General features: G+C 32.1%; 1 protein-coding gene across 1 annotated transcript; it reads left to right on the top strand.

Moving 5' to 3' along the window:
• Positions 1 to 76: 76 nt before the first annotated feature.
• On the top strand, positions 77 to 11,860 carry LOC139500013 (uncharacterized). Its single transcript, XM_071288710.1, has 11 exons — positions 77 to 565; positions 1,758 to 1,936; positions 2,870 to 2,941; positions 3,718 to 3,896; positions 6,737 to 6,923; positions 7,452 to 7,543; positions 8,177 to 8,325; positions 9,109 to 9,230; positions 9,803 to 9,898; positions 10,527 to 10,655; positions 11,746 to 11,860. The coding sequence occupies exons 1-11, from the start codon at positions 136 to 138 to the stop codon at positions 11,821 to 11,823; spliced, it is 1,713 nt and encodes a 570-aa protein (XP_071144811.1). The 5' UTR covers positions 77 to 135; the 3' UTR covers positions 11,824 to 11,860.
• The last annotated feature ends 4,550 nt before the right edge of the window (positions 11,861 to 16,410 follow it).

The raw sequence follows: 16,410 nt of genomic DNA on the forward strand, positions 1-16,410 counted from the left end.
GATCCGAATATATTTTTCCTTATCTCAATCAGTTGGACGTTTAAAGAAACGGGTTTTCCTTGCTTTCTTTAAATATGAATAAACATTGAACATGTATTTTTCCTTTGCGGCAAAGTCCAATGTTGACGTTAAATTATGAAAATGAGTGTTCGCAGAGTCATATCGAAACAAATTCAACAAACATTTCCTAATAATGCATTACACACGTATTGTAAAATACAAACAATATCAAACACCAGACTTTTATCAAGCACAGCAGGATCAAATAATAAAAAGAGAAATGTATTTAGAGTTTTAGATGGAACTATTTCTAAAACCAGTGCAATCAACATAAACAATGCAAATTTTGAAAAGTTGTCAATGTTGCACAAACAATTTACCAAAGTTGCCTCAGCAGGCGGTGGTGAAAAGGCCATAGAGCGCCATACCATTAAACAAAAGAAAATGTTGGTTACAGAAAGACTAAAACATCTCCTAGATGATGATGCTGACTTTTTGGAATTATCAATGTTTGCAGGATTACAAATGGAATATGGAGATATACCTAGAGCAGGCATTATTACAGGTGTTTAAAAAAAATTTGTGGCTAACACCAGGGTTCTCTATGACCTGTTTTATGACAACACACCACTATTGTCAAATGATTCCCACCATCATTAAATTATTATCCATCATAGTTTAATAGATTACTGCTTTATGAACAAAAGGTTTACCAATTAGTCAAAATTTGTTTTTGTCTCGGTTGCTGCTGCTGCCATTTTGTTAGCAAAATTGTAATCGATTGCCTAACCCCTTTTGTATCATAATACAAAGCCAAAGGGCTCTCCTTTTTGCTGTTTTAAAGACCTAAAGGATACCTGACTGATAAATGATTGCTTGTCATTTGCACAGGTATTTTTCTACTGTATTTTTCTACTTTAATTTTCTACTGTAATAGGGGACTTCGTCCCCATATAACTGTTTACATTGCAACATGGGTACTTTTCCTAAAATAAAATATACCCAGGGTACGTATATGTTGTGTACAAGTTGTAATGTTGTACAAATTATAATTTGTACAGATTTTTTGTACAAGTTATAAGTGTTTTATGAACTGGGTAACACAAATGGATGATGCAAGAACACAGTCTTTTGTTTCGCATATTTCTGTGAAATTTTCACAACTACACGATACAGTCTAATACTGAGCATTGATACAAAAAACATTATAAGACCACGAAAAGACTTTTTATGGATATAAATATGGTATAAGGAGAAAAATAAAATTAGCATTTAAACCATTCCGGTATCCTCGTTTCACGTTTGAAGACAAGGGGAATGGTACTAAATGATAGGTCTAAGTATATAAATTTGAATTTCAAACATTAAACTGACACATTTTAGAAGACAAACCTGTATCACCTAGTGCAAGAAGGTATGTGTAAAAAAACTTATAACTTGTACAAAAATCCTGTACAAATTATAATTTGTACAAACTTACATCTTGTATACATTGTAGCACCAAGTTTTTAGTTTTTGTATACTGTTATTTGTCTTCGGTCCTTAAAGCTGTTCTTTTCTTGCCATTGTGTTGTCAGTTATATTCAACTTATGATCATGAGTTTGAATGCCTTTTGGTACAAATGTATCTTTCTCCTCTCTTATAGCACGTAGGAGGACAATGATCATTCAGCTGTAATTTGATAATGAGGAAATCATTATGATCTTTTTAGTATAAGATAAAGTTCAAGGTATATAAATGTTGATTATATTTTAAGGAATTGGTAAAGTTCATGGCAAATGGTGTTTAGTGGTAGCCAATGATGCTACAGTTAAAGGGGGAACAGTATATCCAATAACCCTACAGAAACAACTAAGGGCACAAGAAATTGCAGAACAGAACCATCTTCCTACTGTTTATGTGATAGAATCAGGAGGAGCATTTCTTCCTTTACAGGTCAGTATATAAAAGAAAAGAAATGATATAGGGTGTCCATCCATGACACAAAATCAGTATGCACAAAAATCAAAGGAACATCACTTTTATTGCTGAGCCTTATCTCAAAATCACTACTCACAAAAACTGTCACCTCACTGCAAGTTAAATTAAGATCATGTACTTTTAAAACTAAATTGAAAAAAAAAATTGTATCCTAAATATGATTTATGAACGGAGCCAGAACTAGGCTATTATTTTTCTCTGTCTGAGAGAAGATTGGTCGTTATGTGTTGGCTGGAATGGCTATCCCTATTCTGAGTATACCCATTTGATTTTGAGAGGTTCAAATAGCATATCAATTATCAGCAAACTAAACAGTATAACTTATAAAAATATCCAGAAATCACCTATATGATAGTCCATTGCAGGTCCCAAAATTAATCAGTGCATTTCATTTTCTATGATTGTGTGTTTACACATGTATATAAATACAACTGTACAAGTGGATTAATAATTGTAAATGAATGTTTTAAGTCAATTACCAGATTACACAGAAATATAGTACTAAAAATCATTTTTGTAATTAAATGAGAATGATTCTGGTGGAATAGCAGCTTATGTGACCATCAACATATCATTTGCTGGTGCTTTTATTAAATATTTATCATAACAATCTCACAGTATGATTTTAGTTTATAATTAATGTCAGAAAGGATTTACAGAAAACAAACCCCTATGCAGGTGATATAACATGAAGTTGATACATCAGTATTTGTTGATTTTTTTGTGTGCATCTATTGGAGTTCAGAATGATAGCAAGTTAAATGATAAATGACCTTGCTATATATATATTCATTGTACATATATTTAAAGGTTTTTGAGAATATCAGGATTTAAAAGTCATATAATGAAGGAAGAGTTACTGTTTTAATTGTGTTCATTTTATATTAGTCTCAGATATTCAATGATGGTGGAAGGACATTTTATAATGAAGCTGTGATGTCTTCTCAGGGAATTCCACAGGTAATTGTATTGTATTCACATCATCAAAAAGATGTAAAAAAAACAAAGTAGTTATATATACAACTTTTGATCCGTTCATGCTGGTGTGATTGATGGCAGACAAAACTCTAATTGTTTTTTTGCTTATTGCTAGTCAGTATCATAATTCTTTTAAGAATGGCATTAATATATATTTATGTTTTTTATGATATATGTAAATATTTTATTGTGTATATAAATTGTGAGACGTTAATAAACTATCTATCTATCTATCTGTCCATCTATCATCAGTTAAGAGTTGTGACCCTTTGAAAAATTAAACATGTGTACAATTCTTCCCAAATTATTTTTGAACTTGTGTAGTAAGTCTATCTGCAATGTCTCAGAAAATTTCACAAATCAGTACTGATCAAATATTTTATTGAAAGAGTTTTGCCCCTTTAAATATTAGTTATATTGGAAATTGGGTTTTATTTGCTCTAAAACCTTCATTTCTCTTTATAAGATATTTAGAAGAAGTTAAAAAGAACACAAAAGTTTATAAGTTATTGCCTTTGGATAGATAAAACATGTGCAAGGTAGGGGACATTAAAACTCGGTCCTATTATATAATACATTTGGAAAAAAATAAATTCATGTGTTCCTTGTCTTGACCAACAACCAGTCATAGGAAATTACCATTAAAAACATTAAGTATGATTGTTGGTGCTATTAACTTTTGCAACGAAAGAAGCAAGACAACTTTTCATAATTTCATTCAGTTTTGATATATGATAATATATTGGTGTTATTTATAGATAGCTATTGTATGTGGAAATTGTACAGCAGGAGGAGCATATGTCCCAACCATGGCAGATGAAGCTGTGATGATACACAAGAAAGGTTATATTTTCCTTGGTGGACCACCATTAGTGCAGGCAGCAACAGGTGAAATAGTCTCTGCTGAGGATCTAGGGGGAGCAACTCTTCATTGTAGGTATGTTTTCAATATTTCATAATAATAAATAAAGCAGTTCATTGACGCTATTTATCAAGTTTAGAATATGAAGACACTAATTTAAAAAGTTGAAAATCACTTATAGTAATTGAGAGGATAACAACCAGTGGCAAATATTCTTTTTTATTATACTTCAGTGTGTTTTTCTATATAAAAAGTAATGAAATAGTTGTGCTATTTCATTTCACAGAACCATTTGCCAGTCAATAGTTTTAAAGACTATTGCCCCGGTGAATAGTTTCATAATCATCTTTCCCGTACTTTTTCATGCTTCTTTTTCATTGGACGATAATGATGTCATTGACTACTCTGCTTGGTTACGTATGCTTTGCAACGTCAAACTCCCGCTAATATTTTAAACGGTGGAATCTGTTTGTGTTGATTGTAATTTCACTTTTAAGAAGCAATTATAAAAAAGAAAAAAAAAATCTTCACGGAGATTTTTTTGAAGATCTAAAATATAGTACCTTATTCTTAATATGGGTTCGCTCTCCGTATATTAAAAGTGAATTTGCGTTTGGTGTATTTTAGCTAGAATTTTTTATAAGCACAGAAAGTTTAACACAAGTATTTCTAGTCTTGATTGAAATTAATGAAATATTTATTAATACAAAACGAATTATAAAATAAAGTATAGTTCAGCATGTGCATATAAAGTTATGTGACATTTTTGTTTTCTTTCAGATGATATATATACACTTTTAGAAAATTAGTTATTTGGTATATATATAAAATACTTAATGGCTGTGTTGTTCAGTATAATAAAACACCTAATGACTGGGTTTGCGGGTAATAGCAAGTTTGTTGTCCCTTCGCATACCAACTATTTCTCTCGGCTTTGCCTCGAGCAATAGTTGGTACCTCAGGGACAACAAATTTGCTATTACCCTCACACCCAGTCAATAGGTGTATAATATTTATGATGATATTCATTGGATGGTGAAATTAGGTTAAAGGGAAATAATTAAGAATGTAATTTTGAATAACAGAAAGCATTAAACATTTTCAACTTTCTTTTCATGCCCCCACTGTAGAGGAGGGCGAATTTAGATTTACCCTTGTCCGTACATACATCCTTCTGTCCATCAATACCTACCAAAGTTGGTTTCAATTTTCTAACTTTAGTTTACCTCAACCAAATACTGTGAAAGTACTTCAATTTGTGGATATCAATTTTCGTGGTTTGAGCAAAAGTTACATGTTCGTGGGTTCTTAAATTTGTGGATTTTAGTTTTCTGATAAAAAATTAAAGTGAAGAATTGAAGCCATTAAAAAAAGGATTAAAAATTGTCTCGATTGATGAAAATAGCAAAGTAAACGTGCGTATTGTTATGCGTTTACTTTTCTACATTGGTTAGAGGTATAGGGGGAGGGTTGAGATCTCACAAACATGTTTAACCCCGCCGCATTTTTGCGCCTGTCCCAAGTCAGGAGCCTCTGGCCTTTGTTAGTCTTGTATTATTTTAATTTTAGTTTCTTGTGTACAATTTGGAAAATTAGTATGGCGTTCTTTATCACTGGACTAGTATATATTTGTTTAAGGGCCAGCTGAAGGACGCCTCCGGATGCGGGAATTTCTCGCTACATTGAAGACCTGTTGGTGACCCTCTGCTGTTGTTTTTTATTTGGTCGGGTTGTTGTCTCTTTGACACATTCCCCATTTCCATTCTCAATTTTATTCACATGATTGCACCTGTGTTTATCGTAGTGATGACACTAATTAACCCGAGATCAAGAGATCAACAGATTAAAGACCATCAAAGGTGTTAATTAGGTCATGAACATGTCAATATTGAAGAAAACAGTTAAAAATGCTATAAACTTGAATTATATTTTTTTTTATTTCTTATCAAAAACAAGCCACCCATGAAGTTATTAGTTTCTGTACAAGAAACATGATTATATAAAATCAACACTTTATAATAGCATATACCTGAATTCTAACTTTCACCGATCAAAAATATTTTGTATGAGAATTAAAAGATGAAAAGTTGTACAATTTTGGTTTTTAAAGATTTAATGCCTCCAGTTGTAGTTTATAGTCCATTTGGTAGATTTGCTGATTTCAATTTATTCTCTGTATTTTATCAGTCAAGCCTTCATAGAGATCATTTCATGTCTTCATTTATTAACACTTATTTTATTTCGTTGGACACTTAAATTCGTGGATAAAGTCATCCAGAAAACCATGAAAATGGGATCCCCACGAATATAAGTACTTTCACAGTATTATAAAACTTATACACAATGCTTATTACATGTAACATAAAAACACAGTTCAAGTTTGAATTTTAGTGGCATCACTATAACCATTCTAGAGTCATGCCCCTTTAAAAATGGGAAATTGCTAAATTTTGTCTTTCTGTTCTCTAACTTTAGTTTGCCTTAACCAAATGTTATGAAACTTATACACAATATACAGATCAAGTTTAAATTCTAGTAGCATCACTTTTACTAATCTAGAGTTATGCCCCTTTACAAATGGAAAAATTGCTGATTTTTTAGTTCCCGTTCTGTTGTTTAAGTTTACCTCAACAAAATGTTGATAAACTTATACACAATAGTTATTAACAAAAAACTCAGATCAAGTACTAATTTGGGGAGGGTCACTTTGGCTGTTCTTTAGATATGTTCCTTTGTAACTTTATATGATATGTGAGCAGAAGCATCATCTGTGTCCCATGGACACATTTCCCAATTATTTTCATTATTCTTCAGAATGCAGTTTTCATGGAGACACGTAATTTTCAGTAAAGATTTTTAAAGGCTTGAATTATAATTCCTACAGTAGAAATTGAATTATGTTCTGTATTTCACAGTGTTAGTGGTTGTACAGATTATTTTGCTGAAGATGAGGCTGAAGCTTTAGAATTAGGCCGAGATATTATAGCTACGTTGAATATTACAATGAATGACAATACAACAACTACATCACAAGAACCTATGTATGACCCTGGAGAATTACCAGGACTTGTAAACGCAGACAATCACATGGATATCTATAAGGTAGAGTAATAGATTCATATAAAGAAATGTAATAGTCATTCCAATTTTATACAGATTTATTAAGAATTTGATGTTCATATCATCAGATATTTGGTATCTTTGTAGAATTATTTAGAAGGAATGGATGACCCCCCAAAATATGATACGACTACTTTTACATTTTGATAAAATTTGATATCTGATACTCTTTGTGAGCCTATTTGATGGAAAATAAAACATTTTTTTCTATATTCATGTACTTCAAAAGTAAGATTGTCTAAATTTATTAATTTATTTTTAAAATAGGGTAATTACAAACCAATGAAAATATTGTTTTTTTTTAGTTGATACTTGAAATGGAATAAAATACTGGTATGTCTTCTGTCATTGAATACAAAATTTGAAAGTCTAAGTTTAAGTACTCAAATTTAAAAGTATTCTGACTAAAGAGTTATCTAGTAACTATAGCTAAATATATCATGTCTTATATGACTTATAGATAATCTTGTAAAAATAAAGGATATAAAAGTACCAAAAAAAATTTTGTAGGTCATTTCAAGAATAATAGATGGCAGTAGATTCCATGAATTTAAAACAAAGTTTGGTGATACTTTGGTAACTGGATTTGCACATGTTCATGGGTAAGGCTTTACATTACTATGTGTTTTCTAGCATTAAAAGTTTTCTAATATTTGTGTGGCATTAAATTGAAACGATGAATAACACAACAATGTTTCACTTTCATAGTTTACTGTTAGGAATTTTTTAAAATGTAGTTGGGTTCAGACACATCATAATTGGTATTAAACAGAGGACTTTGATCCAACTCCTTCAGTAGAAATTGGATTCCCTAATGTGTCCATCAAAAATGCTTCTACTCTAATTACAATTCATGCCAAAGGTCCTGCATTTTAAGATGTTTATACAACAAACTAACTTCTGATTGACTTCTAGAAATTAGAATAAATAAATAACTTGTGATAATTTATTGTTTCATTATACATGTATGTATCAAGATGTCATTGTTCTTGAATTTATTGTCTTATTATGGTTTTGATCAAGACTTAAGTTTTATTAAAAGTGCATTTTATTGAAAAGTGCATTTGATGTCAGCAGGAAAGGTCATTTAAGAAAACATACATGCTTTTCGTAAAAAAAAACAACCTCCCAGAAACATGATTAAAAGCTAACATAATTTCCTGCTGACTTCTAAAATGAAATGTATCAGGTATTTAAATATATATTAAACTGACTAGTATAATTTGTTTGAGCAGACAACTTGTTGGGATTGTAGCCAGCAATGGAGAACTGACAGAGCCTGCAGCAGATAAAGGAGCACACTTTGTACAGATGTGTGGTGAAAGATCTATTCCACTGATATTTCTACAGAATACTAATGGAGAAGATAGTACTGTTACTAATGGTAAACCTATTAGCCATATTTCTCTTTCCCAAGTTTATTTTTACTAATGCCTGTTATTTACTGGTAGATTGTGGTGAAGATATTATGCAAAAGACTGTAGTTAGGATAGGAAATTACCTATGCAATGAAACTAATTAGATATTTAAAAGTCAACCAAGGTCTTCTATGATGATAACAGATATCTGGTAGCTTTATTCATCATAGACGACATCAGAAATCTGCTGTAAACCACAATTCTTTAATACACAAAAACTTTTCATAGAGATAATTATTGAAGAGTATTATGCTTTGTTGGCAACATATTACAAATTTTTGACAAAATTTAGAAAGATATAATAAATTGATTGATTGTTGGTTGCTTAACGTCCAGTGGCAAATATTTCATGCATATTCAGAATGAGAACAAGTTCACAATAAATACAATAGGTAGGTCTTGTCATAATAGAGGCCATTTGGGATGATGGTCAGGGAAATTTGGACTGCCACAGGATAATGAGGGTACATTGGATAGGGACAGAAATTTTGCCTCGCAACAGGCCACCTACAGGCCCTCAAAGAGTTGTTGCAAGGGTTCTTAAAGTGCAAAGATATAATGAATATTAATATATTGTTCACTTATCTTAATAACTTGAGTTTGTAATGATTTTAAAGACTGAATACTTTCTATAGTGAAAATAAGAAAATTTTACTGTTACATTAAAAAACTAGGTAGAAATTAAAAAAATCAAAAGCAGCAGACCTTCCACCAACTCTTAAATATATTCTTAGACTTGTGTATCATAGGTTTAAAGAATGGTGACAAATTAAGAGCACAGGCAAAGCTGATGTCAGTTGTTAGTACCAGTCCAGTACCAAAGATTACATTTATTGTTGGAAATGCTGTGGGACCAGTTAGTTATATTATGGTAGGATTGAAGGAATAATCTATGAAAATGTATACTTCATCTACAGTCAGTTCTCCAACTCAGTAGCTTTTGGTCCCTGGTGGTCTCAATGAGACCAATCCAAAAGAGTAAGAGAGTCAAATACTTAGAACGGCCTGTAAAGGAAAGCACCAACAATGGCTAGTTTTGACTACAGTTCTTGACAGATTTTATGAAATTTGTATCAAAAGTTTTTATATCAGCACCTTCTCTGACAACTGTGAAATTTTTTTCTAATCAACAGTTTCAAAAAGGAAATAATTGAAATATAAATTATACAGAAAAGTTGCATTTTAAGCACTTCCAAGACTACATTTCTTGTAGAATATTTATGAAAAAAATGAAAAAGAACCTTAATTCATACACTGGGATTATTGCCCTTGAATAGATAAAATATCTATTTCTGCATGGGACATAGGAAATAACAATGGTTTTGCAGTAGATGCAAGAAAGAACATGATGACGATTAAAAGAAAAAGGGAATTGGTGCCACACAAGCTATAACAAGTAGTTATTTCATTACAAGTTTTGAAAGTATGTTATTTATATTTCAGGGAGGTAAAGCTGTGAGTCCTCATTTTCTATTTTGTTGGCCAAATGCTGTGATAGGTCTAACAGAACCTCAGGTTGTTGCTCAGGAAATTTGTGCAGTAGGTTTTTTTTTCTTAGAAATCTGAATTTTTGAGAAAAGTTCAATTTTACTTACTATTGCATCTATATCAAGAATTTACACAAAGCTGCTGTCACAACAGTACTAACACCTAAACTTTCTATTGATAACATGCTTATCTGCTGTGCTTGAGGCCATGGGTTCAACATCAAACTGTAAAATTAATATTTTCTTCTTTACCAAGCACTCTATGTTTAGAAGTAACACCAAAGACTAGATGTCTCAACATTATTTAGGTCAAGAAGGATGTTTTATCATTGTGCCAATGGCAGTGGAATAGGTAACAGTAAACATGAATTCACATTTTAAATTTTAATACAATGATTTGCATGCAGCATTTACTGAAACCTTAATAATTAATCTCACTACCTGGTCTATTTATTCAAAAATCACCAAAGTAAATGAACACCAAGTTTTGTTATTACAATATACATTGAAGCCAGAAAAGTTGAAGGGAAAGTTTGGTTTGTTTTTTCAATTTGAATTTGTATATATTGCTTAATAGTTTAACACTTTCCATACATTCAATAAAATTTCTTCCTACTTTAAGCAAGGAAATAATTGGTGTATTTTAAACTGTTCATTATGCCTCAGTTCATTTTTTGTAGAGTAAAGATCCATTAAGTTCTGAAGACCAAGCCAAAATATTAGAGAAGTGCAATAAAGAATCTACAGCATTTTATGGAGCATCTAGGATGTGGAATGATGGAATAGTACTGCCACAAGATACACGACAGGTCTAAGTTGTTTCTTTATAGAGCCCTGTTTAATCTTTTGTATGCAAATTTCCTACATATTAATACAGATTTTAATTGCTAAGTTTCATAAATGCTTAATGTGAAATTTAGCTTAAGAAAAGGAAATACAATTTCAATTTAAAAAAAAAAGTTTTTCTAAATGATAATTATAACTAACTGCCATTATATGTATCTAGCACCTTTTGTCGAGCCTTCGACTTTAGTCGAAAAAGCGAGACTAAGCGATCCTACATTCCGTCGTCGTCAGCGTCGTCCACAAATATTCACTCTGTGGTTAAAGTTTTTGAAATTTTAATAACTTTCTTAAACTCAACTGAATTTCTACCAAACTTGGACAGAAGCTTGTTTATGATCATAAGTAAGTATCCAGAAGTAAATTTTGTAAAAATAAAATTCCATTTTTTCCTTATTTTACTTATAAATGGACTTAGTTTTTCTGCGAGGAAACATTACATTCACTCTGTGTTTAAAGTTTTTAAAATTTTAATAACTTTCATAAACTATCCTTGATTTGTACCAAACTTGGACAGAAGCTTGTTTATGATCATAAGATAGTATCAAGAAGAAAATTTTTTGAAAATAAATTTTCACTTTTACGTATTTTATTTATAAATGGACTTAGTTTTTTTGCCAGAAACAAAACATTCACTCTGTGGTTTAAGTTTTTAAAATTTTTATAATGTTCTTAAACTATCCTGGATTTCTACCAAACTTAGACAAAAGCTTGTTTCTGATCATAAGATATTATTCAGAAGTAAATTTTGTAAAAAAAAAAAATTCACTTTTTCCGTATTTGACTTATAAATGGACTTAGTTTTTCTTCCAGTTAACATTACATACAGTCTGCAGTTAAAGTTTATAAAACATTTATTAGATTCATAAACTATCCTGGATTTTTTTACCAAACTTGGAAGCTTCTTTCAATCAAAAGACAGTATCGAGAGGGAAATTTTTATTGATGTTTTTCCTCATTTTTGTTGAGTCTGCGATTAACAGCAAAAGTAGGCGAGACACTGGGTTCCATGGAACCCTTACAAATTTTTCTTATTATAAGTGTCTTCTTTTTCAGGTTTTACGGCAGTGTCTAAGTATTACCAGAGCCTACAGACCACCACAACCTGTCCAAGCACCTGTGATAAGAATGTAGTCTATTTATATCTATAATATATTTTTATATTCAATAACAGTGTTATTTCTTTTTTGACAAATTGAAAATACTTAAATATTGGATTATATTATAGATTAATTTTATGCAGCATCCTTGAACTTAAAAAACTAAATGATATATTGAAAGAAAGGTATTGTGTTTCAAGCTGGTTCAATATACAAATTTTAAGTTCTCAAAGTAATCTCTTTTCTCAAAAATGGACTTTCAACAAAGTCTTATACTTCTTTGTTGGCATTTGATGTTCTAGTTGAGGAAATGATTAAGCTGTTTTTAAAAAGAGAAGGACTTGAAGAGGAGAACAGATAAATGTTTATGTAATGCCATTCAATACATTTGTTAGTCATAAACAAAAATTTGTCAGGTCATTAAAATTAGATAGTTGACAATTTTAAAAGTTTTTAGATGGCCAGAGATGAATTATATACCACAGGACATGAGTTTATCGAATTTTGCTCTAACTTTAGTTATTTTTGTGATGTTTCATAGAGTTTATTTTTCTTGTCTTTTAATATCATTTTATATTTTCAAATTTAGATAATTCAAACCGTAGGTCTAGGTGAACTATACACAACAATGTGTTTCCTTATTGAACTCTTATACTGTAAATTTTAACCATCTCCTAAACCACAAGACCTTGATGAACTTGCACTATTTCATTAAAATTTGTCAAAAACATTGCCGCAAGGAGCTATCTTCAAATTGTTTCTGATTGGTAAATTTCAAAAGTCCTCGACTTAATGTTTTGACATCTGTCATAGAAACATTTATAAATTGCTTATTGCATAGTTGGTTGTATATTCAGCCCCTGTGGTCTGTTTAAAGTTCCTATCAAAATTATCATTTATGGTGCTTTCTGTTAGTTGACCAACATGTATATTGCCTCCTGTGCTTATTATTTGATCTGGAGTAACATATACAAATGTCTCCAACTGTCCAACATTAACTTCGTCAATTACTTTAGAGTGTATTCCTAGTCGCAGTCAAATAAGTTTACAGTATAGTTGCTATCCTACACAGAATATGTAGAACTATTTTTTTGTATTTCCATTTTCCTGCTGTCTAATAACTATTTCCTTTGACCTCGACCTCATTTCATGAATCGGTGAACAAGGTCAAGTTTTGTTGGTTAAGTCCATATATCAGATACTATAGCAATAGGCTATTGTATTTGGTGTATTGAATGATTGTAAGGTGTACATATCCAACTGGCAGGTGTCATCTGACCTTGACCTTATTTTCATTATTCAGTGTTCAAAGTTAAGTTTTGGTGTTTTGGTCTGTTTTTCTTAAAGTATAAGCAATAGGTCAGCTATATTTGTTGTATAGAAGAATTGTAGGTGTTACCGTGTATATAAAATTGAGAATGGAAATGGGGAATGTGTCAAAGAGACAACAACCCGACCATAGAACAGACAACAACAGAAGGTCACCAACAGGTCTTCAATGCAACGAGAAATTCCTGCACCCAGAGGCGTCCTTCAGCTGGCCCCTAAACAAATATATGTACTAGTTCAGTGATAATGAACGCCATACTAAACTCCAAATTGTATGCAAGAAACTAAAAAAAAAAAAAACATACAAGACTAACAAAGGCTAGAGGCTTCTGACTTGGGACAGGTGCAAAAATGCGGCGGGGTTAAACATGTTTATGAGATCTCAACCATCCCCTATACCTCTAGCCAATGTAGAAAAGTAAACACATAACAATACGCAATTAAAATTCAGTTCAAGAGTATATTTGTTTGTTTTGTATGTATCTTCAAACCTTGACTTCATTTTCATGATTCTTTGGTCAATGTTAGGTTTGCATGGTTAAGTTTGTTTCTTAGATACTATAATCAATAGGTAAACTACATGTAATGCATATATTGATTGTAAGGTGTAAACGTCTTTCTGGTATGGTTCATCTGACCTTGGCCTCATTATCATGGTCCATTCGTCAATGGTTAGATTTCTTGGTTAAGTCTATTTCTTATACTAAATTTGGTGTTTTGATGATTATAAGTCAGATGTAAATGTATTTCTCATTTGGTTTACCTGACCTTGACCTCATTTGCTTTGATCATGTTAAGTTCATGTGATACTTGTAGTAAAATAAATGGTGAGAAAGGAGGCAATACATTTCAGTCTGTGCACTCATAAAATTGAATGGAAATGGTTTTTTCAATGGTACAGTTTTAACTTAAACATAAAATTGAATGGAAATGGGTAATATGTCAAAGAGACAACAACTCGAACACAGAGCAGATAACATCCGAAGGCTTCCTATGGGTCTTCAACGAAACGAGAGAATCCCGCACCAGGAGGTGGTCCTCAGCTGACCCCCATATAAAATTGTGCACTGGTTCAGTGAAAACGGAAGCCACGCTAAACTCCAGAAGATACAAATGAACTAAAATTAAGAAAAACATACAAATCTAACAAAGGCCAGAGGCTCCTGACTTGGAACAGGCGCAAAACTGCTGCGGGGTTAAACATGTTTTGTGATATCTTAACCCTCCCCTTTACCTCTAGCCAATGTAGAATAAAGAAACACAAAGCAATACGCACAGTAAAACTCAAGTTTAAAAGACGTCCGAGTCTGATGTCAAAATACGTTACAAATACAACAGATACAGTTAAGTCGGTCTCATATCTCGACTTACATCTAGAAATTGACAATGAGGGTCGGGTGAAAACAAAACTTTACGCCAAAAGAGATGATTATAGCTTTCCAATTGAGAACTTTCTATTTCTAAGTAGCAACATTCCAGCAGCACCTGTATACGGGGTATATATCTCCAGATTGATACCATATTCCCGTGCTTGCATTTACTATTAAGATTTTCTTGATAGAGCTATAAAACCAAGAGTTCCAAAAGGTGAAGTTGAAATCATACCTTCGTAAATCTTACGGACGGAATCACGAGTTGGTTGACCGTTATGGAATAACCGTTTCAAAGATGATATCGGATATGTTCCTTACGTCTTAACTACAACTCCCTGCCCTTTTATGAATGTGACCAACCGAATTAGACTATTTACATAAGCAACACGACGGGTGCCACATGTGGAGCAGATTCTGCTTACCCTTCCGGAGCACCTGAGATCACCGTAGTTTTTGGTGAGGTTCGTGTTGCTTATTCTTTAGTTTTCTATGTTGTGTGATGTGTACTATTGTTTGTCTGTTTGTCTTTTTCATTTTAAGCCATGGCGTTGTCAGTTTATTTCCGATTTATGAGTTTGACTGTCCCTCTGGTATCTTTCGTCCCTCTTTTACAAAACTGAGAAACTAAGCAAAATGACAATGATACATTAATTAACAAAAGACAACTAGCAGTTACTGACATGCCAGCTCCATACCTCAATTTTGTTCGCAGTCATGGTGGTCCCAATGTTTTTCCAATCAGGCATAGTACAGCTTTCTACCTATATATTGCATTTTACATTTGTGCCATTTGTTTCAAAGTCTTGTTTTTTTTTGTCATTTTACATTTTGATTACTCGACAAATGCATCATACCTATTTCTGAAAGGTTGCACTTGCCGCTTCTAGATGTTCAGCATTTGTATTACATCATTTTTCGAAGTTAACTTTAGTACCTAATATCTTGGACATGATTTTGTGCATTTACTATTACTAAGCTTAAACTTGTTAGAATTCTTCCCTAGATATTATTTTAAAGCATTAAATTAACACCTACTTTTTGGGGTTATCTAATTTCTGTAAGTTGAGCACTAGCTAGTTTTTCGTCAAAATCTTATAATTTGTATACAATTTTCATTTTAGTAATCTCAGAGACTTGGTTTTCTGAAGTATATGTTGTCACTTGTCAGTTATACAAAGCGTAGAAAAATTAGCTTTCGGACAAATGGGGGTTTCCTCTTGAAATAAAAATTATTTAATTATTTACAGCTGCACGAGACTATTTTATTGTTGTTGACCAACTTTCACAAATACGCTCTGAATTTAGTTATGCATGGCTTACCAAAAAATACTCGTACTGTTCATGTTGCTCATTCTTTAGTTTTCTATGTTGTGCTTTGAATACTGCTGTGTGTCTGCCTGCCCTTTTCTTTTTTTTTTTGTCATGGTGTTGTCAGTTTACTATCAACATGTGAAATTGAATGTCTCTAAGTCTTCGTATCTTTTGCCTCTCTGTTTGGAGTGGGGTTTTAACTTTTAAATTGAAGGAACAGACGTTCGAACTAGGTTAGGCTAGTAACCTTTGATGACACTTTTTGTAATTCAATGAGATAATCTGCATTTTAATGCACTTTCACCGTGTTGTTTTCTCTCGGTAATTTGTTACTGTTTGCGTAGATCTTTGGAACCAAGGCTACTGAATGTTTCAGTCAAAGCTATCTCTTCTAAAGTTTTAAAGAAGCCATCGTCAATTGGTTTATCGTTCTGGGATATCTTTCACGGTCAAAGGAACACGGATATGCTACAATTGTTGTATCCTTCATCGGTCACATCACCGAATAGTGTTAGCGGTTACCTTTCCAATACACCTCCGTTCATCCGCGGTAATTCGGATAGGTACATGTTGCGTTACCTTAAGTTTTCTGTTCAGTGTCTTGTTAA

Source organism: Mytilus edulis, chromosome 1, assembly GCF_963676685.1.
Source record: "Mytilus edulis chromosome 1, xbMytEdul2.2, whole genome shotgun sequence".
Classification (NCBI taxonomy): Eukaryota; Metazoa; Mollusca; class Bivalvia; order Mytilida; family Mytilidae; genus Mytilus; species Mytilus edulis.

What these genes read in the sequence shown, in the direction of transcription:
- LOC139500013 (XM_071288710.1), top strand. Translation starts at nt 136, where the DNA reads ATGAAAATGAGTGTTCGCAGAGTCATATCGAAACAAATTCAACAAACA. An exon ending in ATCACATGGATATCTATAAG is followed by an intron (nt 6,924 to 7,451) that starts GTAGAGTAATAG and finishes AAAATTTTGTAG; the next exon opens with GTCATTTCAAGAATAATAGA. An exon ending in AGATAGTACTGTTACTAATG is followed by an intron (nt 8,326 to 9,108) that starts GTAAACCTATTA and finishes TGTGTATCATAG; the next exon opens with GTTTAAAGAATGGTGACAAA.